Source organism: Callorhinus ursinus, unplaced genomic scaffold, assembly GCF_003265705.2.
Source record: "Callorhinus ursinus isolate GAN/ISIS: 27379988/994484 unplaced genomic scaffold, GSC_fseal_2.0 scaffold4, whole genome shotgun sequence".
In the NCBI taxonomy this organism is placed as follows: domain Eukaryota; kingdom Metazoa; phylum Chordata; class Mammalia; order Carnivora; family Otariidae; genus Callorhinus; species Callorhinus ursinus.
The window spans coordinates 127,331,580-127,355,575 of record NW_027397066.1 but is presented as its reverse complement, the minus strand read 5'-3'; the positions used below and the strand labels follow the sequence as shown (position 1 = coordinate 127,355,575).

Genomic DNA, 23,996 nt, shown 5'->3' with positions numbered 1-23,996 from the left:
AGCAAGAGGAGAGGCAGAGTTAAGCTGTGTCTGGCTTGGCTCAGAAGGCCTGGAAACCCCTGCTGCCTCCATCGGTCCCGTGGTCTAAGTGGATCACATGTACCTGGCTTCTTCCTCATTTCGAAAACCACTTCTGTCACTTCCTGGGATGATGTGAAGATCCGTATAGTTACGATCCACTTTTGATTTTTCAGAGGTAGAATATTCCGTCTGTTCCTTCTTGACTTGCTTCTTTTCCGGCCTCCTTATTCTCACAGTCACTGGGACTTCCAGCAGAGAATAGACCTGGAAAGAAGGACAGGAAGCTCGGGCCAGACATCGTGGGCCTGAGGATGAAAGGGTTAAGGTTGTAGGGTACACAAGGCTGACAGTGAGAGGGCAGGTGAGTTTGGGGGAGAGTGGATTTCATTGTCCTCTGGTTCACCAAGCCAGGCTCTCTGACATATGTTTGTTCCTGTGAGAAAATGCTGTGTTAAAAAAATGCACAGTGACAGTGGTAGAAGTCGAATACTTGCTGTTTACTGAAAGGGATCACAGTTTTCTGGTGACGGTTCCGTATTTAAGAAAGTACAGGTAGAGGTCTCAGGGGAGGCAGAGGATGACAGTTTCAGATCTGCCTTCAGAATGCTGATCTTTCATTTGGGGGGAGACTTTATACATATATATATATGTATACATCCATACTTTTTTTTCTTTCTTTACAGAATGAAGTTGGCCTACTGGAGTTCTTCCAAAATGTTATAAAAGAAACTAGGGCAGAGCCAAAAAAAGTAACTAGTTGGGTCCTCAACATTTTTCTGGGTTTTTTAAAGCAACAGAACCTTGCTGTCAATGAGAGGTGAGTGGGGTCTGGAGATTCTTTTTTCCTTTTTTTGATGAACTCAGTGTCCAGAAGCAGTTGAAGTAGGGCAGGGCCAGTGTTTTGTTCTCCCTCTTCCCCCTCAGGATCTCCTGACAAGACACACACACCCCCTGTGAATTCCAGATTCTAAAGCTGTCCTCCCTCACATCTGAAATTTCGTTTATCTGTTCGAATCTTTTTCTGTGCTGCCCTTTGTACTGTGCTGGAGCTGCGGTCCTAAAGATGAGTAAGACAAGGGGTATGCACGCTGGTGGGGGATATGGGCCTGTAAGAGAGCAGGTAGTCACCTCAGTTTGATTCTTTTAGGCCGGAGGCGCAGGGGGTGCCCTGAATGAACACAGAGGGGGCCTGACCCGAGGCCAGAAGGTGGATGAGGTTTCTCTCAGAAGTGGATGCTGGAGCTAGGCCCCAAAGACCTAGTGGGAGTTGCCAGGTGATGGGAGGGGCGAGGGCATTCTAGGCAAGGGAGTGGCGGATGGACACTCAGAGGCGAGCGGGTGTATGGGCTCAAGAAACCCAGAAACTCCGGGGTGCTGAGGGGCAAGGACAGCTCAGGAGAAAGCCACAGAGACCACCAGAGGCCACTGTGCAAACACTTCTGTCAGCAGCTCTCAAAGCCGTAGATCTCCAGCGCACTCCAGTTTCGCTTTGGGGGAGTTGGTTGGAGGAACAGACCAGAAGCAAGGAGCCAGTTGCTGGAACGCCAGTGAGAAATGCCATGGGCCTGAGCCGAGGTAGATGGACAGCAGTTCTCTCACGTTGTACAACTTCCAGTTCTTACTTGGACAGTGGAGTGAAATGGAGGGCAGCATCTTACAGTCTAGTGAGAGGTGGAGGAGGAGTGAGTTCAGGGGCAAGGGGCGGGGCAGGATGCCGTGTTCCATTTGGGACGTGCTGAGTTGGGCCGCCTGGGGGGGGCGGGGTAAGCAGGAGGCAGTCAGATACATGATCTACCACTAACAAGAGAGATCTGGGAGGTATAAATCCTAGAGTTCTCATTTGTTCATTATTCAGCACATGTTTATTTAGACTCTGCTCTGTGCAAAGCACTGTGCTAAACCTGGGGAAGACCAGTCGGCACAACAGATGGAGGCCCTGCTCTCGGAGCTGACAGTCTAGAAGCCGGTGATGACAAAGCACTGAGCTAGGTGGTCTTGAGAAGGGGTAGGGAACAGCTAAGCTAAGGCCTGAGGGAAGGATGAGTAAGGTTAGTCAGGCAAAATCCAAGAGGTAAAAGTGTTCCAGTATAGGGAACAGCACGTGTAAAAATCTTGAGGTGAGTCCGGGCATCCTGTGTCGGGAACGCAAGTACATAGTCCAGTATAGGTGGAACGTGGACTTAGCAGCTTATAGATAGTACTTGAAGTTGTTGAAACAGAAGAGGATCAGGGAGGGTATGGCCTGATGGGACGGCTGAGGAAGGAGCTGGGGATGCTCTAGACTCTAAGGGAGAAGCGCAGGCAGAGAAGGAGGCAGCTGAGAAGAAATGGCAGAGAAGAGGAAAACTGGGGCAGAATGTCACAAAAGCCAAAGGAAAGGCAAGATTTAAGAAGGGAAGAGTGAGCAGCAGAGTGCAATATGGGGAATGAGGGAGAGAGCGTCCGAGAGCGTCCATGAGAAGCACCCCCCAGCCCCCGCAAGGCCCCAGGGGAGCATGGTGCCCCCTGTCAGCAGGCATGCCATTGTCTCAGCATCCTGAGGCCGTACAGAGTGGAGGAGGGGGATGAGCCTACATGGATACATGATCCCAAAAATTTGTTTGCTGTACAGTGCCCACTTCCTTACTTGGCTCCTTACCAGCAGTGACCTTGGATGAGTTCCCCTTTCTCACCCGCCATTGCTTCACTATGAAACGAAAACGGTAGTGCCTAAGTACCGGCAAGGGTTTTGGAGAGGAAAACGCACGGTGCCTGGCACGTAGTGGGCCCTCAGCGTTCGTTTCCTTCTCTTCACCGGGTTGGCGTGTTAAGTACCAAAACGACGGCCACCCTCAGCCCCCTAAACTACTTCGGCATCTGTTGCCTCTCTGTCTTTTGTTCCTGCCCTTTCGGGTTTGACCTCTCCTCAGAAACTCCACTCTTTACACTGAAAATACGGTGGCCATTCAGGGTAGGCTGGAGCCATCCAGAAGAGTTTAGGGAGGAGAAACAACTGTACCAAAGCCTTAAAGAACGGATGGGAGTTGGTGAGGCAGAGGTCTGGGCAACACCTGTGGAGAGCCAAGGGCGGGAATGGGAATTCATTGCACGTTCTTAGACCGAGGAGGAGCATAGCTTGTAGGAGCAGAGGGTGGGGGGCGGCAGGAAGGCACAGCTGGCTGACCGGCGCAGGGCTGGGATGTAAGGATGTGGGGAGTCACCGGGGGGGGGGGAGGGGGTGTTAGCCGTGACCCCAACCAATGCGGTAGAGCGCCCCTCTGGGCAGGGCACGAGGTCGGATGAGGAGGCCCTGACCCCGGCCCTCGAGGGGCTCGCCATCTCCTGCGGAGGACTAGACTTGTGCGGCAGCATTTTAATCCAAGGCAGAAAGCAGTGCTTCTGGAAGCGCCTGTTGGCCAGAAGAAGCCAGGAAGGCTCCAAGATGTGGTTTGAGCTTTCGGAGGAGTTAAAAATCTGATCCTTAAATTGATGGTTTTCCATGTCGTTGGCTATGGTGGACTGTGTTGGCCTAGAGTCACTGAATTTTAGTCCTGGCAGAGACCTTAGATAACTTCTGGTTCCGCTCTGTCCTTTGGCAGACAAGGAAATCGAGGCCCTGGCCAGTAAGGTGACATACCTCAGGTTGCTCAGCTGCTGAAACCGGTAGCCGAGTCCCCTGACTTTCAGACCAGCTTCTTTAGATGTCGGTCTCAAATTAGGGGTTTGCGTGCCGGCCATGTTGGTAGCTGCTGAAGGTGCTGAGGTTGATAAATTAGCTTGCAGAGTGAACTCGGAGCCCCTGATACTTACCCGAACAATTCATAAGCACTACAGTTTTAAGAACCCAGAGGGTACCCAATTCTACATAAACCTAATAAGGAGGTGTTCCCAAAGCAGATAAACGGGGGAGCTAAGCTACGGTTCTGTACCCAATTTATGGAGAACCAGGACTGAGGACCCAAAAGCAAGCTGTAGCAACTGTCTACCTGCACAGCTCAGAGAACCACCCTTAGCCGCACTGGCCGTAGCGGCCTCACCTCGGAACAAACAGTAGTTAATGAGCAGCCGCAGCTGCTGGAGCGAACATCTCCAAAGCTTAGAATGGCAGTCAGTGTGGAGCTGTAGCAGTAGTCGTGTGATGATGCCAGCCAGGGAACACTCTAGAGGTCAAGATGGCAAGAACTGATTTTGCAAATGAGCTTTCATCTTTAAAGGCCTGTCAGAAGACTGGTGTTTAAAGGGTCCAACCAGAAGAGCTCTTGTTGAACTCGGCTTTTTAATTATTTTGAGCATGTTGCTTTGAAAGTTGTTTTTCTGTTAACTCCTTCTAAATTGCTATTACTAACAGGTTGGATTTAGTTAAGAACGTGGAAATTACAGCTACCCTGAGCAGGTGCTTCACAGTGATACCAGGCAAGTGCCACCATCCAGTTGTCTGGCCCAGTCGAGTGCCCCGAACTTCCAGGCCAGCCGTGGGCAGCCGTTCCTGAAGCACTCGCCACCCAGGGCAGGCTTTGGAGCCAAGAGGGCCTGATGGCGAGGGAGGAGAAGTCCGGCAGTGGGGGGTGTGCGATAGCATCCAGGAGTGGGGCTGCAGGGTTCGGAGCCCATAAAAGATCATTCTGGCAGCCCTGGGAGCGAACATGGTTATTACCTCGTAAAGCAAAACAAAGAATATGTGACAAAGACCATGTGTGGCCCACAGAGCCTTAAACATTTGCCCTCTGGCACTTCCCGGATGAAGTTTACTGACCGCACCTTAGAACATGTTTGGTGAGAGGTCACTGAGTCCAGTGGTAGAGAGAACTGGATCCTGAAGAAGCAGAGGCAGTCTTGGGAACAGATGGGCTTCGCTTGTCTGCCAGCCTGAGGTGGTGGAGGCAGAAAACCATATGGAGAAGAGCCCTGGCCGCTCCTTATTAACGGGACATTCAAGGAAAAGGAAGAGAATGCGGAGGTCCAAGGAGAAGGGGTGTTCGCAAGGGGCCTTAAATGTAGCCCAGAATTGGGGTGCAGCAGAATGGGGGGGAAAGCAGTTATGCTTGGCAACAAGCAAAGGTGTGATTTTTTTTTTTAAGAGAAGAGCTTCTGTAGAGGGCTAGGATTAGTATCCACATGGCTGTGCCCACAAGGGTAGATAGTAGCCACTAATGCCAGATGTTTATTGGTAAAGGTAAGGTAAGAGCCCAGGCAGAAGTAAGTGACTCCAAAATCACTTGCAGACATTTTCAGGATCGGGAAGATCTGAGCATTTGTGAAGGTGCTGGATTAGAGCCCCAGGAGAAAGGAAACAAACATGCGAGTGGGATCCGTAAAAGTGGAAAGTAATTGGGATTAAAAGCATGAGTCAAGGGGTTTGTTTGATGGAACCAGGAGGAAGAGGGCACGACAGAAAATTCTGAGTCTTGCATCAGCTGGTGACCTTACGAAGTGAGAGGTGAAGGAGGGCATGTGCCAAGAAGGGAAGTGGGAAGGAGACTGTCTGGAACAGGTGCTTGGGTTGGGGCACCCGGTAGGGGTGCAGGGAAACCGTCGAGATGAACACAAGGATTATTGACCAGCAAGAGCCACCTGGGTGTCCAGGTCCCTCTGTCTTCCTCCAGGAGCTTCCTGTGCCCCATCGGAACGGAAGCAGAGGTTGCCTTTGGGCCTGAAAAGAGTGTGGGGATTGAGATGGACCGCACCTTTCTCCGATGAGGGGAGGGGGCTGGGAAGGTATGGTTGTAGAGATAGCAAAGTGTTTAGTCCCAGAATCCAAGCTGGGGATGGAGTCGTGATCCTGAAAGAGCTCTAGGGGACTGGAGGAAGTTGGCAGGTGGGAAAGATCCCTCTGTACATACGCAGGCCTCAGGGGATTGGAGGCTGGCACACAAAGCTTAAGCCTTCCAATGTCAGGGTCTTCTTTAGTGGAGACATATTCACTGTCCAGGAACCAGCATTATCTGACAGCAGCAAATCAGTAGCTTGTGCTTCTGCTGCCATTATGTTGCAGATCTGATGGTTTATTTATTTAACTGATAAGTGGGGTCTTCTACCATCAGCCTGACAGGTGCTGATCTTTGTCATTGTCTCACTCAAGGTTAGCCCGGGCATATCTGGAATTAATGTATGTGGTATACCAGATAGCTCTCCCTGTTGGGGGGAAGAGTTCTGTGACACAAATATTAGTGACTATGTGTCAAGCATTTGTGGGTACAGAAAGGTGAGTGAGAAATCTCCAATGCTGTTAGGTCAGTGGAAATATTTTATAGTGTACATTTATGACCTAACTAATGAATTAAGGTCATTAGATGAAAGGCAAAGTATTTTTAGTTATGTTGTGATCTATTTCTGTTCATCTCTGTCTCCATGTCCCTGATACCATCAACTCGTGTGGGAGAAGGGACCTTTTCTTTTCTGCATGCTCTAGAAATCCAGTTTAACATCAGTGCTTATCATGGGTTCTACCTACTGTCTACACTCTAATTAGCCACCGTATTTTCTAGGATTGCAGAACACCCAAGGGACACTCGTTTTTCAAGCAACCTGATTCTTAGTAAGGTGGAAGGTTGGAAAAGGGATTTATTGGTTTATTTCCAGCTCTCTGCCCCTCTTCCTGTTGAGATTTAATCAGGGCGGTTCACAGATGTTCCACATACCAACTTAATAACACCAGTTAGTCTCCAAACCTAGTTTTCACTTGGAATTACCTTTTATCCCTACTTTGGGATAAGCAGAGACTTTAAGGATGATGGTCTGCCTCTGTGTGTCATCTGCTTCAAATGAACAGCCGTAATGAGGCTTCACTGGACTTGAACCAGAGTCCAGTAAGTCAGAGCTGGTGAACTTGCACTCACTGGGTTTGGAATTCATGGAAACTGGATGGGGGCTCCATGGCAGTTTCCTTTTCATTATCTAAGAGCTTACAAAGAAATTAATTGTGATTGATGAGAACTAAGACATAAACAGAAGGTGTTTTCCCTTGGCGTTAAACATTTGAGAAGCTCTCATTCACACTGATGTGCTATTTATAAGTCCTTCCTATCTATTTTAAAACTAGTCCCCTAATAACCTCAGATAAAGTGTTTTATTACCCTAGTCGCTCTATGTGTTTAAAAGTAGCAAAATCACATATTTTTTAAAGAAATGGTGCGTAATTCAGTGTTGTCTTTTCACTGATCTAGGCACTACCCCACACATACACACACACACACACCACTCCTACCCCCGAATGTGAATTAATGACACTTTATGGGTTTGGTTGCTCCTTGGCCTTTCTTTTATCATGGGATCCTGGCAAGTAAGCCACATCCTAAAAGTATGGATATGATGGGTTCTGGACCCTTCTGTTGTTGAGTCTGGAGAGAACAGTGTTTGTGCTGATGCCCATAAGGACAGTTAAGGACACGGATGGCAGTCATGGAGAGTTCCCTTAAAGAAAAGCTCTTACAAGTACAAAGAACTTATATTTGCATAAAAACACTCAGAAAAGTAGCTTTGTTAGCTCTTTTGTTTGAAGTAATTCTTAGGCTGATCTTGCAGTTGAAAATATTTAATTACTGGGTTGTTTTGTTTTGGGTTTTTTTTTTCTCTTATCATGGTTCATGAATTTTGCAGCCACTCCTTTTTTTGACTAATTAAACTGAGCAGTTGTCTGTTGCTACAACTTTTGCCAAACAGCCATTATTGTTGAGTAGTAAAATAAAAACAACACTAGTCACCGAAATTTGTTAAATCCTAAAATACAAAATAAATAAGTAAAATAGAGCCCAGTTGGCGTATTATTTCCATTCCTGGGTGTGGGTTTAATTATTTAAACCTACAAAATCAAGGGCTTTGCTTCTGAATAACCATAAATGAGTATGCTGACAGTGTGAAATATAAGTTTATTTTCTCTCCTTTCGGGGGCTGCTAGTCCTGTCACACCTTCTGCGCTGGCTGAGCTGCTCAACCTGCTGGACAGAAAAGCCATCTCTTCATCAGCAGCTAGACAGGTATGTCGACGCTTCCTAAAGCTTCGGACTGCTCTGCTATCCCAGTAAATGTTTTATGCCAATGCCATCACTAAGTGAACTTCATAATTGAAGTATTCAATGCCTGTAAATGCTGTTTTTATAGTGAAGAGGTAGAAACGTTTCATTTAGCAAAAGAAAAAAAAAAAGCCGGTATGTGCGATGTAGGTAATACGCTTCTCATCTTTGCTTAGCCAGGGGGAATAGTTTCTGTTTGGTTTTGCCTGGAATGTTTTCCAAACATTTGTTTATGTGAAAGGCGGGACTGTAGCTTGTGGGGGCTTCAGAGCGTGTGCACTGCCCCTGCGCCCCAGAAGGCCAAGGTCGGGGGCGGCTTCGGCACTGCTCCCTGACCCACTGGTCCCTCTCAGTCCTCTGTAGCTGCCCAGCCAGTCCTAGGGGCTTACTGGTGGTCTTTGTTGCCTCATCGCCCCCTGAAATTCAGTCTTCCAGCAAGGAGGATGAGGTCAGACTGCCTATCACTTAGCAGATAAAATTTTATACATGCGCCCAGTGAATGCAAGCTGCGAAAACCAGCAGCAGCGTCAGCGTGGCCTCAGCTTCATCACCCTCCACCTGACAGTCATAGGTGGCTGAAAGATTCCTGGAATCCAGAAAACTCTCACAGGTAAGTTCCCAGAAAGACAAAGAACACCAAGGCGGCAGCCTGATCTCAACTTTGGATATCGAAGCCATCGGTGCTTCAGCCAGAAACTTAATGTGACTTTAATGGTGCCTTTTGCATTTACTATTTATACACATTGGCAGTAGTGGCAGGTACTGAGTGAGGCTTTGGAATAGCAGCTGCTTTGGGCTAATTATAAGGCACTATGGAGCTCACACCCAGCTCTGCAATGAAACTGGAAACAGAACTAATAAAGGTTCTGTCTCCCCGCCACCCAGTGAGGCTGTCAACTGCAGGGACCTTGGCACGTGTAGGAAAGGATTTTGGTTGCTTGGACGTCAGAAGAATACAAATGTTTATGACAGTGCTCAGCAGTAGCAGAAAGATGAGATGGCCTGAGGGTAGAAAAAAAAAACTGTGTATACATAAGAGCAGATGAATTGTAGCATTTGAAATGAAAGAGGGGCAAAAAATTTCCCCTTCTCACTCATCCTGTCCCACCAGACCTGGGGAAGCAGGGAAGGAGAGAAGGAAGAAAGGAGGAAGGGGAAGGGAGGGAGGAAGGAAGGAAGGAAACCTAGTACAGTGAATATGATTTGTTCAATGGGAAGAAATGGAAAATGCTAGAAGATGCTGACAGCTGGTTCAGATACAGATAGGGACACCTTTGGATTCTCTCAACTTCCAGCATGTTTAAAGGAAGCAGGGTGAATCCTGGCTGCTATGAGGTAATCAAACTAAAAGTCTGATTAGAAAGGTGTTAAACGTATGCTGGCATGAGGGAATCTCCTGTATATATTACTGCCTTGGGAGTTTTCCTTTTTTTATTTTTCTACTTTTTCTGTTTTTAAGAAAGTCACTTAACTGATTTTCTGGTGTGAAAAAAAAAGTGTTCATTATTAAGAATTTAATGCAGAAAAATACAAAGATCTTCAGATTCTACCACCTTGAAATAACTACCATTAATGCTGGGTGAACACCATTCCAGGTACGCTTCCATGCACATATACCATTATAAGCATAGATTGATGGGATGGGCAGACGTGAGGTTAGAGAAATAAAGACTTTAGAAAGTAAGAAGTTATAGTACTTTTTTTTTTAGTTTATTTCTTTAAGAAGTGGACAGTTCATTGGGTTGGTTTGTTTGTTTTTTAAATTTTATTATGTTATGTTAGTCACCATACATTACATCATTAGTTTTTGATGCAGTGTTCCACGATCCATTGTTTGCGTATAACACCCAGTGCTCCATGCAGAACATGCCCTCTTTAATACCCATCACCGGGCTAACCCATCCCCCCACCCCCCTCCCCTCTAGAACCCTGTTTGTTTCTTAGTATATTCACAAAGCTGTGCAGCCATCAACAGTAATTCCAGAACATTCTCATCACATCAGAAAATAAACCATTAGCAGTCACTCCCATTAAAAGGATCATACACCATGATCAAATGGGATTTATTCCAGGGATGCAAGGATGGTTCAACATCCACAAATCAATTAACATAGATACACTACATTCACAAAATGCAGATAAAAATCCTATGATAATCTCAAAAGGTGCAGAAAAACTTTTTGAGAAAACTCAACATTCATTTATGATAAAGAATCACAACAAAGTAGGTATAGAGGAAACATACTTTAATGTAATAGAGGCCGTATATGACAAGCCCACAGCTAACACACTCTACCCCCTTGCCCTAGGTTACCACTAATCTTTGTCTCTGTGGATTTGCCTGTTCTGAACATTTAATGTAAATGGGCTTGTGTAGCCTTTTTTGTCTGGCTTCTTGTACTTAATATAACTTCACAATCCATCTATGTGGTAGCATGTGCCAGTACTTCATTTCTTTTTAAGGCTAAAGAATATTCCATTGTAAGTATATGTCACATTTTGCCTCTCCATTCATCAATAAACAGACATTTGAGTTGTTTCTAGTTTTTGGCTCTTAAAAAACATGCTGCTTTGAACATTTGTGTTCAGATGTTTTGGTTTGAGTGTATATTTTCAGGTTTCTTGGGTATAGACCTATGAGAATGGAATTTCTGGGTCATATGGTAATCGTACATTGAACATTCTGAGAAGCTGCCTCTTTTCCAAACTGGCTGCACCACTAACGTTCCCGCCAACAACACGAGGGTTCGTCTCTCCATATCCTCACCTGCACTTGTCTGTCTTTTTGATTATAGTCATCCTGACAGGTGTAAAGTGGTACCTCACTGTGGACTTGATTTGTATTTCCCTAAGGACTAACTACATTGAGCATCTTTTTATGTCTTTTATAGTATATGCTCTTTAAAAGAAAAATGTTACAATTAATTTTTACTGAATTTAACAAAAGAATCCAGGTAGGCCTTGGGTTTGAGAAACCCTGTGAGTCAGAGGGTACTCAAGCAGAGCAGAAAGATTCTCTGCTTCCATTCCTTATTGATGTTTCGTTCTGACAGAACTGGAAGTGGTTCCAGTAGTGATTAGATGACCAGGAGATGAGGGGAAAAAGTTGACCAAGTAACTGACTCCTAAGGATGACAGATTGGTAGAAAGAATCATCCTGTCCTTAGAACATTCTGAATGCCAAAGAATCTCCCACTTTATGTCTAATTTATTATTAACCCATCTCTCCCCCTTACATCGTTGGCCATTATTTCGTCCCTTACACCTTTCACTGCACCTTCCTCACAGGTGTTCAGCGGTGCTTCTGAGATTTACAAACCTCATCCCTTTAAAGGCACCCCAGGGGCAAGGGGAGTTGAGAGGTTGCTACCATGAAGCACCCCTATTTTTCAGAAATGGAAAGAGAAAAGGATTTATCATTATGAGCAGCCTCCTGGTAACCATAAACAAAATCATCTGGGTTCCTGTCACAGGATCCAGTGCTACCTGTCGAAGTGGTGGGTAGCAGCCCCCTCTCCTCCCCTCCCCAAGGAGAGGGCCGTCAGAGTCACAGTTCCCCTGCAGACAGTGTCCCAGGATCCTGAGCCTCTTGTGACTCAGGGGCCCGGGGTGCTGTCCAGACTGCTGGCCAGCGCAGCCCCGGGGGAAACCATGCGGTGTGTTTGTGTCCCCTTTGTGCCCGCCTGAAATAGATGTGGATGATCCACTGTCTCCCAAACCAAGCCAGCTTGGGATTCTGTATGGATGGAAATTGAATTTTAACATGTAGGTGTGCCACTTAACCCATTTCCTCTTGTCTTTGGGGTCTGCTTTAAAGAGAAATCACCAAACCCTTTTAATGTAGAAAATGTTCTATGTCCTGCAGTAAAATGGCTACAAATGATTTAAAGTCGTCTCTCCCTATTAGTGCTTCAGTTCTATGTGCATCTTACTGTGCCCCACTTCTCTTAGGGGCCTGGGTGATGGTTTGTGCCTTTCTAGAAGAATGACCTTTCCCAGTACTTGCGTTTGAGCAGAGGGGACCACCCTCCTTTTCGGTAACTGTCACAGCCCCCTCCCTGCCTTCTCCCTTGAACAGGCCTTTCCTCCACACTCTGACCCTGGAAACCCCTGGACAGGCGAGGGGCCTGCCTGCTTTCCTTCCATCCTCCCTTCCGGATACTTTAACAATAGTACTAGCTAGAGAAAGTCGGACAGTAGTTGAAAGGGTGTGTGAATTCGGTCCCCAGGGCCCTGAAGGCTGAGCTTCTACCCCGTGTGTCTGAGCCAGCTCCCTGGTCAGTGTGTGATTAGGGGTTCCCGGCTTGCATGACCCCATGCTCTCCGTGGGCATTTACACAGATGGCCCGCACTACCCTAGGAATCCCTTGTTGCGGAGGTTTGTCTTGGGTGGGCAGCAGCAGGGCCCGGGAGCTGCACGCCTAGCCAGAAACAATTGTACTTGGATAGCACTTCCCAGGGTGGCAATTGAACACAGACAGAAACTGAGGATTTACGCTGCAGCACGAGGCTGGTGACCACAGAGGCCATTGTGTTTCCGGCCAGAGGACCCAGGAGGCCTGCAGAGGCTGGCCGCCCCTTCAGCGGCTCCTACCCTGCTGGGCGTCAGCCAGGAGTGCACAGTCTGGGTCTGAAACAGAAATGAGCACAGGATGAGACAACTGGAGTCTACTGCGCCGGCCCAGGGGGCTGGGGCTGGGCTGCGGTGGCCACTTGACTAATTGGGGAAGTTAATAATTAGCTGATGTGTTCTAACTGGGCGTAGAGACCACCCCCAGACCCTGGGCTCCCATGTGTTCCTGGAGGCTGCTGAAATGTTTCTCAAGCTTCACTCCTTTGTACCCCCGCCCTACTTTCTCAGGGAGCAGCCAGCTCTCTGCAGTTAGAAGTATCCATCCTAGCATTGTCCTGCTTTTCCTTCTGAATGGTGTGGTTTGGCAGTGATCCCCGGGCTGCCTCATACCACCTCTATTCTGGTGCTTTCTGGCTCAGGCAAATCCAACCAGCATTTGAGCCAGTCGGGTCCCACAGTATTAGGTGCCAGGCAAAGGCCGACCCCCCGGTCCTCCTGCTCAGGTCCGCTCTGTGCTTTCTGCCAAGGTGGCTGTCTCGGGCCAGGAGAAGTGAGGCAGGCCCAGGAGCGACCTCCTGTGTTTGCCAGGAGTGCCTGCTTGCTTCCAGGCCTGGGCCGCAGGGACTGTCCGAGTCGGCTGAGCTTCCCGCCTCGTTTTCCTGTAAAGAGTTGCTGCATAGACTCTTTATAAGCAAGTCCTCGCCGGTGATTTCCGTTTTGAGCCAGCAATCTGGATCCCTCTTGAGATTTCCACATTCTCTTCTTGAATGTTGTACATTTCTTATGCCCTTTTTTGGAGACTATGCAGAGGAGCAAAATAAACACTGGTCAAAGTCTGAATACCTACCAGAGGGATCATTTAATTACATTATGATAAATACGCTTGATGGATATTAAATTTTTTTATTAATACACAAAAGTAGTTCTGTAATAAGTGAAACAAAAGCAGGTCACAAACTGTCCATATGTTATGATTGCAACTATGTTACAAAACAAAAATATGGGAAGGAAAAACACCAAAATACATTTGTTATCTTGAGGGAATGGGAAATATAGGTAATTTCTTTTTATCATTTCCATGTTTCCTTATTTCCTACAGTGAATATTGACTTTTTTAAGTGAAGTATAGTTGACACATAGTATTAATTTCAGGTGTACAACTTAGTGATTCAACATTTATATACATTATAAAATGATCACCATAACTCTAATTACCATGTGTTACCAAAGTTATTAAAGTATTATTGACTGTACTCACTCTGCTGTACTTTGAATCCCTGTGATTTGTTTTATAGCTGTGAGTTTATACCTCTTAATCCCTTTCATATATTCCCCCCAACCACCATATTCTTCTCTGTATCCATGAGTCAGTTTCTGTTTTGTTTTTAAATTCCACATATAAATGAACTCATATGGTATTTTTATTTCTGACTTATTTCACTTAGTATAATACCCTCTAGGTCCATCTATGTTGTCAAAAGTAGCAAGATTTTATACTTTTTTTTATGGCTGAGTAATATTCCTTTGTGTATACACACCACATCTTCATGCGGTCATCTGCCAATAGACACCGCGGTTGCTTCCATATCTTGGCTATTGCAAATGGTGTTGCAATGAACATAGGGGTGGATCTATCTTTTCAAATAGGTGTTTTCATTTTCTTTGGATAAATAGCCAGAAGTGGGATTACTGGATCATATGATAGTTCTATTTTTTAGTTTTTTAAGGAGCCTGCATACTGTTTCCGACAGCGGCTGCACCAGTTTACATTCCTACCAACCCCGCAAAAGGGTTCCATTTTCTCTGCATCCTTGCCAGCATTTGTTTCCTTGTGTTTTTTATTTTAGCCATTGTAACAGAAGGTAATATCTCATTGTGGTTTTGATTTGCATTTCCCTTAAGATTAGTGATGTTGAGCATCTTTTCATGTGCCATCTGTATATCTTCTTTGGAAAAATATCTACTTGGGTCCTCTGCCCATTTTTTTAATTAGATTATTTAGGTTTTGGGGGGGTTGTTTTTTAGGGGGGGTTGAGGGGTTTTTTGGTGTTGAGTTATAGAAATTCTTTATGTATTTTGGTTATTAACCCCTATCAGATATATCACTTGCAAATATCTTCTCCCATTCAGCTCGTTGTCTTTTCATTTTGTTGATGGTGTCCTTCACTGTACAAAAGCTTTTTAGTTTGATGTAGTCCCATTTGTTTATTTTTGCTTTCATGTCCCTTGGCTGAAGAGACAAATCCAAAATAACATGCTAAGACCAGTGTTCAAGATTTTACTGTTTATTTTCTTTTCAGAGTTTTATGGTTTCAGGTCTTATATCTAGGTCTTCAATCAATTTTGAGTTAATTTTTGTGTATGGTTTAAGAAAGCGGTCCAGTTTCATTCTTTTGCATGTAGCTGTCCAGTTTTCCCAACACCACTTATTGAAGAGACTGTCTTCTCTGCATTATATTTATTGCCTCCTCTGTCATAGATTAATTGACTGTATTAGTGTGGGTTTATTTGTGAGCTCTGTATTCTTTTCCATTGACCTAGGTGTCTTTTTGTGCCAATATCATACTGTTTTGATTATTGTAGCTTTGTAGAATAGTTTGAAATCAGGGAATATGACACCTCCAGCTTTATTATTCTTTCTCAAGTTGCTTTGGCTATTCAAGGGTCTTTTGTGGTTCCATACAAATTTAGGATTATTTGTTCTAGTTCTATGAAAAACAACACTGGTATTTTGATGGGGATTGTATTGAATCTACAGATTGCTTTACATAGTATGGACATTTTAAAAATATAAATTCTTCCAATCAGTGAGCATGGAGTATCATTCCATTTATTTGTGTCATCTTTAGTTCTTTCATCAGTGTCTTATAGTTTTCAGAGTACTGGTCTTTCACCTCCTTGGTTACATTTATTCCTAGGTATGTTTGATATTCTCTTTCTGGTATTTCATTATAAAAACACAACCAGTTTCTATATATTAATTTAGTATCCTGCAACTGAATTTGTTTATTCTAATAGTTTTTTGGTGGAGTCTTTAGGGTCTCCTATATATAGTATCCTGTCATCTACAAATAGTGACAGTTTTACTTCTCCCTACCAATTTGGATGCCTTTATTTATTTTCTTGTCTGATTGCTAGGACTAAGCTAGGACTTACAGTACTGTGTTGAATAAGATAGTGGCAAGAGTGGGCATCCTTGTCTTGTTCCTGATGTTAGAGGAAAAGCTTTCAGCTTTTACCGTTGAGTATGTTAGCTGTGGGCTTGTCATATACGGCCTCTATTACGTTAAAGTATGTTCCCTCTCTACCTACTTTGTTGTGATTCTTTATCATAAATGAATGTTGAGTTTTCTCAAAAAGTTTTTCTACATCTTTTGAGATTATCATAGGATTTTTATCCACATTTTGTGAATGTAGTGTATCTATGTTAATTGATTTGTGGATGTTGAACCATCCTTGCATCCCTGGAATAAATCCCATTTGATCATGGTGTATGATCCTTTTAATGTATTTCTTTTTATTTTTTATTATGTTCAGTTAGCCACTGTATAGTACATCATTAGTTTTTGATGTAATGTTCAGTGATTCATTAGTTGCATGTAACACCCAGTGCTCATCACAACACATGCCCTCCTTAATACCCATCACCGAGCTACCCCATCCTATTTTTAAATTCAATTTGTTAATATTTTGTTGAAGATTTTTACATCTATTGTTGATCAGGGACATTGGCCTATGATTTTTTTTTTTTTGGTAGTGTCCTCAGTTTTGTCATCAAGGTAATGCTAGTCTTGTACAGTGAATTTGGAAGTCTTTTTTAAATGTTTGGTAGAATGTACCTATGAAGCTGTCTAGGCCTGGACTTTCATTTCTGAGGAAATTTTATTTTTTTTTTAAGATTTTATCCATCTATCTGTCAGAGAGAGAGAGCACAAACAGGGAAAGCAGCAGGCACAGGGAGAAGCAGACTTCCCACTGAGCGGAGAGCCTGATGTGGGACTCGATCCCATGACCCTGGGTTCATGACTTGAGCCGAAGGCAGACACGTAACCAACTGAGCCACCCAGGCATTTCCATTAGGAAATTTTTGATTACTGATTCAATTTCATTGTTAGTAATTGGTATGTTCAGATTCTCTCTTTCTTCCTAATTCAGTCTTGGAAGATTATGTTTCTAGAAATTGATCCATTCCTTCTAGATTGTTCAGTTTGTTGGCATGTAAGTTTTCATGGTATCTTTTGAATTTCTCTGGTACCAGTTATAACTTGTCTTTCATTTCCAACTTTATTTGGGACCTCTTTTTCTCTTGATGAGTCTGAATAAAAGTGCCAATTTGGCTTATCTTTTCAAAGAGACAGCTCTTGGTTTCATTGATCTTTTCTGTGTGTGTGTGTGTGTGTGTGTGTGTGTGTGTGTGTGTGTGTGTTTTATTTCTACTCTGATCTTTATTACTGCCTTCCTTCTACTAAGTTTGGGCATTGTTTATTCTCCTTTTTCTAGTTTCTTTAGGTGTAAGGTTAGATTGTTTGAGACTTTTCTTGTTTCTTGAGGGAGGCCTGTATTGCTGTATACTTCCCTCTTAGAACATTTGCTTGTGCTGCATTCCATAGATTCTGGAATGCTTTGTTTCCATTTTCATTCATTTCAAGGTGTTTTTTTTTTAATTTTGTCTTTGGTTTCTTTGACCCATTGTTTATTCAGTAGCATGTTGTTCGTTTTATTTTTTTAATAATTTTTTATTGTTATGTTAATCACCATACATTACGTCATTAGTTTTTGATGTAGTGTTCCATGATTCATTGTTTGTGCATAACACCCAGTGCTCCACGCAGAATGTGCCCTCTTTAATACCCATCACCAGGCTAACCCATCCCCCCACGCCCCTCCCCTCTAGAACCCTTTGTTTTTCAGAGTCCATCGTCTCTAATGGTTCGTCTCCCCCTCTGACTTACTCCCCTTCATTCTTCCCCTCCTGCTATCTTCTTCTTCTTTTTTTTTTTTCTTAACATATATTGCATTAGTAGCATGTTGTTTAGCCTCCACGTGTTTGTGTGCTTTCCAGTTTTTCTCTTAAAATCAGTATCTAGTTTCACACTGTTGTGGTCAGAAAAGATGCTTGATAACGATTTCAGTCCTCTTAAATTTAGAGACTTGTTTTGTGGCCAATGTGATCTGTCCTGGAGAGTGTTCCGTGCGCACTTGAAAAAAATATGTATTCTGCTGTTTTGAGGTGGTATGCTCTGTGTTTTATCTATTAAGTCCATCTGGTCTAGTGTGTCATTTAAGACCACTGTTTCCTTATTGATTTTCTGTCTGGATGATCTATCCATTGATGTAAGTGAGGTGTTACAGGCCCCTACTATTATACAGTTGAGCCTTGAACGATACAGGTTTGAACTGGACAGGTCTACTTATACATGTATTTTTTTTTCAATATATATTAGAAAGGTTTTATTTTGTAAATACAACTTTTTTCACGTTATCTTTTCATTTTTGTTGTAACACATGTAATAGTGTTTGGTATAAAACAATACTGATGTGTAGGTACTGACAGATGATTCTTGTGAACAGACAACATTCACTTACAGTATTGATAAGTACAGTACAGAAATGTATTTCTCCTATGATTTTTTTAACATTTTCTTCTAGTTTATTGAAAGGATACAGTATATAATATATATAACTACAAAATATGTGTTAAACAACTGTTTACATTATCAGGCTTCTGGTCTAGAGTAGGCTGTTAGTACTTAAGTTTTGGGGGAGTCAAAAGTTCTATGTGGTTTTTGACTGCACAGCAGATCAGCACCCCTAACTTCCATGTTGTTAAAGGGCCAAATGTATTACTGTTAATTACTCCCTTTATGTTACTCTTTGCTTTACGTATTTAGGCCCTCCTATATTGGGTGCATAGATGGAATTGTTCCACCCTCTTGCTGGATTGATCCTTTTATCATTATGTAGTGCCCTTTGTCTTGTTACAGTCTTTGTCTTAAAAATCTATTTCGTTTGATATAATTACTGGTACCCCAGCTTTCTTTCCATTTCCGTTTACATAGAATGGCTTTTTTTATCCCTTTACTTTCAGTGTGTGTGTGTGTGTCTTTATATCTGAAATGAGTCTCTTGTAAGGCAGCATTTTGGGGTCTTTTTTTCTTTTTTTTTAATCAGTTCAGCCACCCTATGTCTTTTGAATGGAGCATTTAATTCATTTACATTTAAAGTAATTGTTAGGTATGTACTTATTGCTATTTTGTTCATTGTTTTCTGGTTGTTTTTGTAGTTCTCTGTTCCTTTCTTCTCTTGCTTTCTTGTGGTTTGATGACTTTTAGTGTTATGTTTGGATTTCTTTTTCTTTATTTTGCATGTGTCTATTATAGGTCTTTGGTTTATGGTTACTATGAGGTTCTTAATATAATACCCTATGTATATGGCAGCCTATTTTAAGTTGATGGTTAAGTTCAAACACATTCTAAAAGCACTACATTTTTCCTCCCCTTCCCATTATGTTTTTGATGTCATATTTTAAATCTTTTTATTTTGTGTATTCCTTAACTAATTTTTGTAGCTATAGTTGATTTTACTACTTCTGTCTTTTAACCTTCATACTACCTTTACTGTATATCTGCTTTTATCAGAGATATTTTTCTTTCATAATTTTCTTACTTCTGGTTGTGGTCTTTTCTTTCTTACAAAAGTCCCTATAAGGCACCTGGGTGGCTCAGTTGTTAAGCATCTGCCTTCGGCTCAGGTCTTGATCCCAGGGTCCTGGGATCGAGCCCCGTATCGGGCTCCCTGCTCAGTGGAGAGCCTGCTTCTCCCTCTCCCTCTGCTTGTGCTCTTTCTCTCTGTCAAATAAATAAATAAAATCTTTAAAAAAAAAAAAAAAAAGGCCCTGTCACATTTCTTGTAAGGCTGGTTTAGTGGTGAGGAATTCCTTTAGCTTTTCTTTCTGGGAAGCTCTCTCTCTCTGTCCTTCAATTCTAAATGATAATCTTGCCAGGTAGTAGTCATGGTTGTAGGTTTTTTCCTTTCAGCACTTTGAATATATCATGCCATTCTCTTCTGGCCTGCAAGATTTCTGTGGAAAAATCAGCGAATAGTCTTACAGGGTTTCCCTTGTACATAACTAGTTGCTTTCCTTTTGCTGCTTTTAAGATTCTCTTTATCTTTTTCTTTTTGCTATTCATCTTGGGTGATTTCCACTACCGTCTTCCAGATGACGATCCATTCTTAATTCTTCTGTGTCCTCTAGTTTGCTGCTGATTCCTTCTCCTGTATTTTTTATTTCAGTTACCGTATTCTTCAGCTCTGATTGGTTCTTTTTCATATTTTCTCTTTGTTGTAGTTCTGTGTTCATCCACTCTTCTCCCAAGTTTGGCAAGCATCTTTATGACTGTTATTTTGAACTCCTTATCAGGTAGATTGCGTATCTCCATTTTGTTAAGGTGTTTTTTTTTTTTTTTTTTTTTTGAGGTTTTGTCTTATTCTTCTGTTTGGAACATATTCATCTGTCTCTTCATTTTGCCTCTCTGTATTTGTTTCTATGTATTAAGCAGATCAGCTACATTTCCCAGTCTTGAAGGAGTGACCTTATGTAGGTGTCCTGTGGGGCCCAGAAACGCAGCCTCTCCTGGTCATTAGAACCAAGTGTTCCAGGGGTGTTCCCTCTGTGGATTGCATGCGCTGTTTTGTTGTGCTTGGCCATTAGTGCTGCAGGCATGCTGGTGGGGGCCAGCCAGGTCCACCCACCGCAGCAGTTCAGGAGCCACTTTGGGGGAGTACTGGTCCCTGCTAGGCCCCAGGTGTGGTGCACAGGAACCGCTTGGAGGGGTGCCTGCCAGGACAGGCAGGGTAGGTCTGCAGGGGAACATCTGGGTGGATTGAGCAGTGCTAGCAAGGTAGATGGAGTGTCAGAAATGGCACCCACCAGTGCTTCCTTTGGCCAAGAAAGTTCCCACAGATCCACATACCTCTGGCACATACCCTAAGATTAGTCAATAAATCTCCTTCGTGTATGGCCCAAGCACTTTTCAAACTGCCACCTCTGAGCTGGATGTCAGAGTGAGTTTGTGTGCCCGCCCTTGAAGAGCAGAATCTCTGTTTCCTATAGCCCTCCTGCTCTCCCCGCTGATTTTTAAAAGTAGATTATGGGGACGGGGCTCATCTTCCCATTGCAGGTCTGCAGGGCCGGGGTGCCCCATGTGGGGCCTGAACCTTAGGGAGGACCTCGGCATTTGTGGTATCCGCCCTGTTTGTGGAGTGCCACACCAGGCATGTGGGTCCTGACTAGACCACATTTCTGCCTCTCCTACCCATCTCAGTGTGGCTTTTTCTTTAGATCTTCAGTTGTGGAAGAGCTGTTCTGCCAGTCTTCAGGTGGTCGTCAGCAAGGGTGGTTCTACATGTAGATGTAGTTTTGGTGTGTCCATGGGGGAGACAAGTTTAGGCTCTTCTTACTCTGCCATTGTGATCATGTCCCCCTAACATGTATTTACTCATAGAATTAGAAACAGTGTTTTAACAGTTTTAAGTCAATTTAAGAAAAACATATCAGGGAAAGAGGTCAAAGAAACTCTTCAGACTTGCTTTTGGCAGCTCTCCGAGTATAATCTGCATTACAGATTGTTCTGTTCTCCATTTCCTATGCTGCTGACACTCCATTAATAAGTTTGTGGAAGGCAGGGAAAGTTCTTATCTGCTTTTGTGGTCCTCTCCCTCAGTGCCTTACCTCTTTTCTGGCTGAATAAATAGTTGCAAAATTGACTGGAGGCATACATATTCAGTATTTTTCTAAGAGCAACGACAGGTTTTCCATAAGCAGCCAGGGCTGTGCAGTGTAGCCAGACGGGTGCCCTGCAGGGGACTCCTGGGAGGGCCCACCAAAGACCTCTCTTGGCCACAGTCACTGTGGGTATTCGGACAGCTGAGCTGAAGGGGCACTGTTGCAGCCATGATAAGTATCTGTGGTTTGTTTCCATCCAGACTGGGGAAAACTTCGAGCTCTACTGAGATTCCAGGCATCTTCCCCTTCCTTTGTTTTGCTGTATGTGCTAATTTTTGACAAGCTCTCTTTTTCTGGGAGGAATGGCTCCTGGCTGGCCTGTTTTCAGCCAGAATGTTCACAAGGAACATTCAGTGCTCGGTACTGACTGCAGGCAGAGATGAAGGAGGCGCCACAGGAGACTAACAGAGGAACCCAACACCCCCCTACCCTTCCAGCTTACACTAGAAAAACAAGAGGAATGAGGAAAACTACCCTAGGAAATGCCTTCTTTAAAAATGTATTCCTTTTCCCCCTACTTTGGTAAGTTTGGGAATTTGTTATTGCTATTTTTTTTTTTTAAGTAGAAAAATACTCCATTAACTTAATTATTCCAGCCAGATTTGGGCCTAGCTCCACCAGTAGGGAATAAACGTGGCATGGCAGAGGCCCCTGTGGATTATGATTTATGTTTTTAGTTATTTTCCATTTTGTAGCTTCATTACGGGGCCACTTTCTTGCCCCCCGAACGTCCTGATTCCCAGCAGGTGGACTGTGTTTGGACGTCAATGGCAGGGCAGCGGCTACCGCGCCACCCGCTCCTTCAGCAGAGGAGCACCTCAATTAATTTATTCGGTGAACAGGAGACAGAGCTGCCCCTGGCTGTCCGGCTCGTGGCAGCAGGGGCTGTGAGTCGTCGTCATCTGGCACCTCCGCCAGCCCCTCTGCCGTGGGGTTTGAGTCAGCGAGCGGGAAGGTGCCCGGTGTGTCTACACACTAGAGCGGCTTCGTCCCAGGTGCTTCAGGAGACGGGCACCCCATGGGCTAGAGCCACACAGCTGGGACCTCACCGGATCTGCTGTCCCCCGCCCCAGCTCTACTTGTCCTGGCCCGGGCAAGCGGAGCAAGTATTCACTTCTCCGTCTCTCTCCCCCCTTCCCCTGGCCTGAGGTGTTTGAGGAATTGTGGCAGAGTAAAGGGAAGACTCCATCGCAGATTGTTTCAGAAAAGAAGCTTGAACTGATGCAGGATCAAGAGGCGCTGGAACGGGTCTGCCACACCGTGATGGAGGGGCATCCTCAAGTGGTAATTATCACCTGCAGGGAGAAGAGGGGCCTCATGTGCAGCCGGGGCAAGGGTCCACCCTCCTGGCCAGCACAGGGCTGGCACCGGCCTGAGGACTCAGCCAAGAGCCTCTCCACTGCTCCCCCTCGCAGCCCAGAGGCACCTCCTAATAAGGAAGTCCCTAATAAATTGTGTCCACTTTTAGCTAAGGTCAAGAGCTGAAATTAGGTGAATATTAGAAGAATACAGCTTTTCCTACAAGGAATATCCACCCCTGGGGTTTAATCTCATGGAGTTGGGTTTTCAGGGGTGTTGATCAAGCTCACTAGATCCAAGTTGTGACCTCCCAGCATGATGCACTTTGAATCTGTTACCGCTAGCTCTGCTTTATAAGGAGACCTCTCACTAATAAACCAGCAGGCATGACTGCAGAAAGGGAAGAAAGATACGCAGACACTTTAGCTCCCTGCCTTTAAGAGGCGGGAAGAAAGGCAGAAAGGGAAATTATTTGTAAATTGTGGAGAAAATCCTTGACAGGAGCATAGCTGAAAACCAAGTCATTTTGTGTTCTGAGCATAGAACAAAATAGAAAAGCTAAAATGAGTACCATCCCTCCCTCCCCAAGTCCAATCATACCGTCTAGAGATTTTTTAGTGGGTAAAAAATTGCTAGCATCTCTTTCAGAATAATACCCTTCCACCCATCGGCTTGCCGGAGACACTAACAGCTCTGAAAAGAGCTCTCGATAAGGAAAATGAGCTTGCGCTGGATCTCGGCAATCTCCATCTCCCTGCCCCATCTGTAGTGACTGATAAAGACACACTTTCCATTTTGGACTCGTTCTGCGGCACCGAGTGCAGATACCCACAGATGTCATTACCCATCAAGATGCTGCAGAGCGGGAGGTCGGGGTGGGTGGCCCTGACAGTCCGTGGCTATTTGACAGGAATCCAGAGGCTCTTGCTTTTGTTGTCCCCATCTTGCGCACCACAGCGCACTCCCCAACTCAAAATGCTCCCAGAGAGTTGCCATTTTGTGGATTTGTTTTCTGATAAACACGTCTTCTTGGCAGGGAGTTGAGGGGAGAAGGAAAGCCATGCATTTCAGTGCCTGCTGACCACCACTGGAAGATTAGAGAAGGACCTCACTCTGACTAGACTAGATCCTTCATCTTAGGTTACTCACCCCCGAGCCCGAGAAGCTCCGCGTGCTCATGTCACTGCGGCGCCCAGGCAAGCGCCCTCGTCCCTGTGCACCAGCTCTCGCCGGAGGCAGGACTCACGATGCGTCACAGCCAGCATCCGGGAGCCCAGAGACCTCCTCAGAAGCTCACCCCCTCCTTCTTCCTTTTCTCATTTTGTATCAA

At 44.5% G+C, this 23,996-nt stretch overlaps 1 protein-coding gene across 3 annotated transcripts in view; it reads left to right on the top strand.

The window, feature by feature from the left end:
- Positions 1 to 23,996, top strand: part of GATB (glutamyl-tRNA amidotransferase subunit B) — a 94,080-nt gene that overhangs the window by 67,869 nt on the left and 2,215 nt on the right. The window contains exons 10-13 of one of the 3 annotated variants that reach the window (XM_025874311.2): positions 705 to 838; positions 7,895 to 7,973; positions 22,517 to 22,651; positions 23,703 to 23,930. In XM_025874311.2, coding sequence (XP_025730096.1) covers positions 705 to 838; positions 7,895 to 7,973; positions 22,517 to 22,651; positions 23,703 to 23,747 — 393 coding nt within the window. In that variant the 3' untranslated portion in view covers positions 23,748 to 23,930. Of the gene's footprint in view, positions 1 to 704; positions 839 to 7,894; positions 7,974 to 22,516; positions 22,652 to 23,702; positions 23,931 to 23,996 lie in introns of those variants that run through there. The other 2 variants (XM_025874310.2, XM_073892367.1) reach the window with 2 other exon arrangements.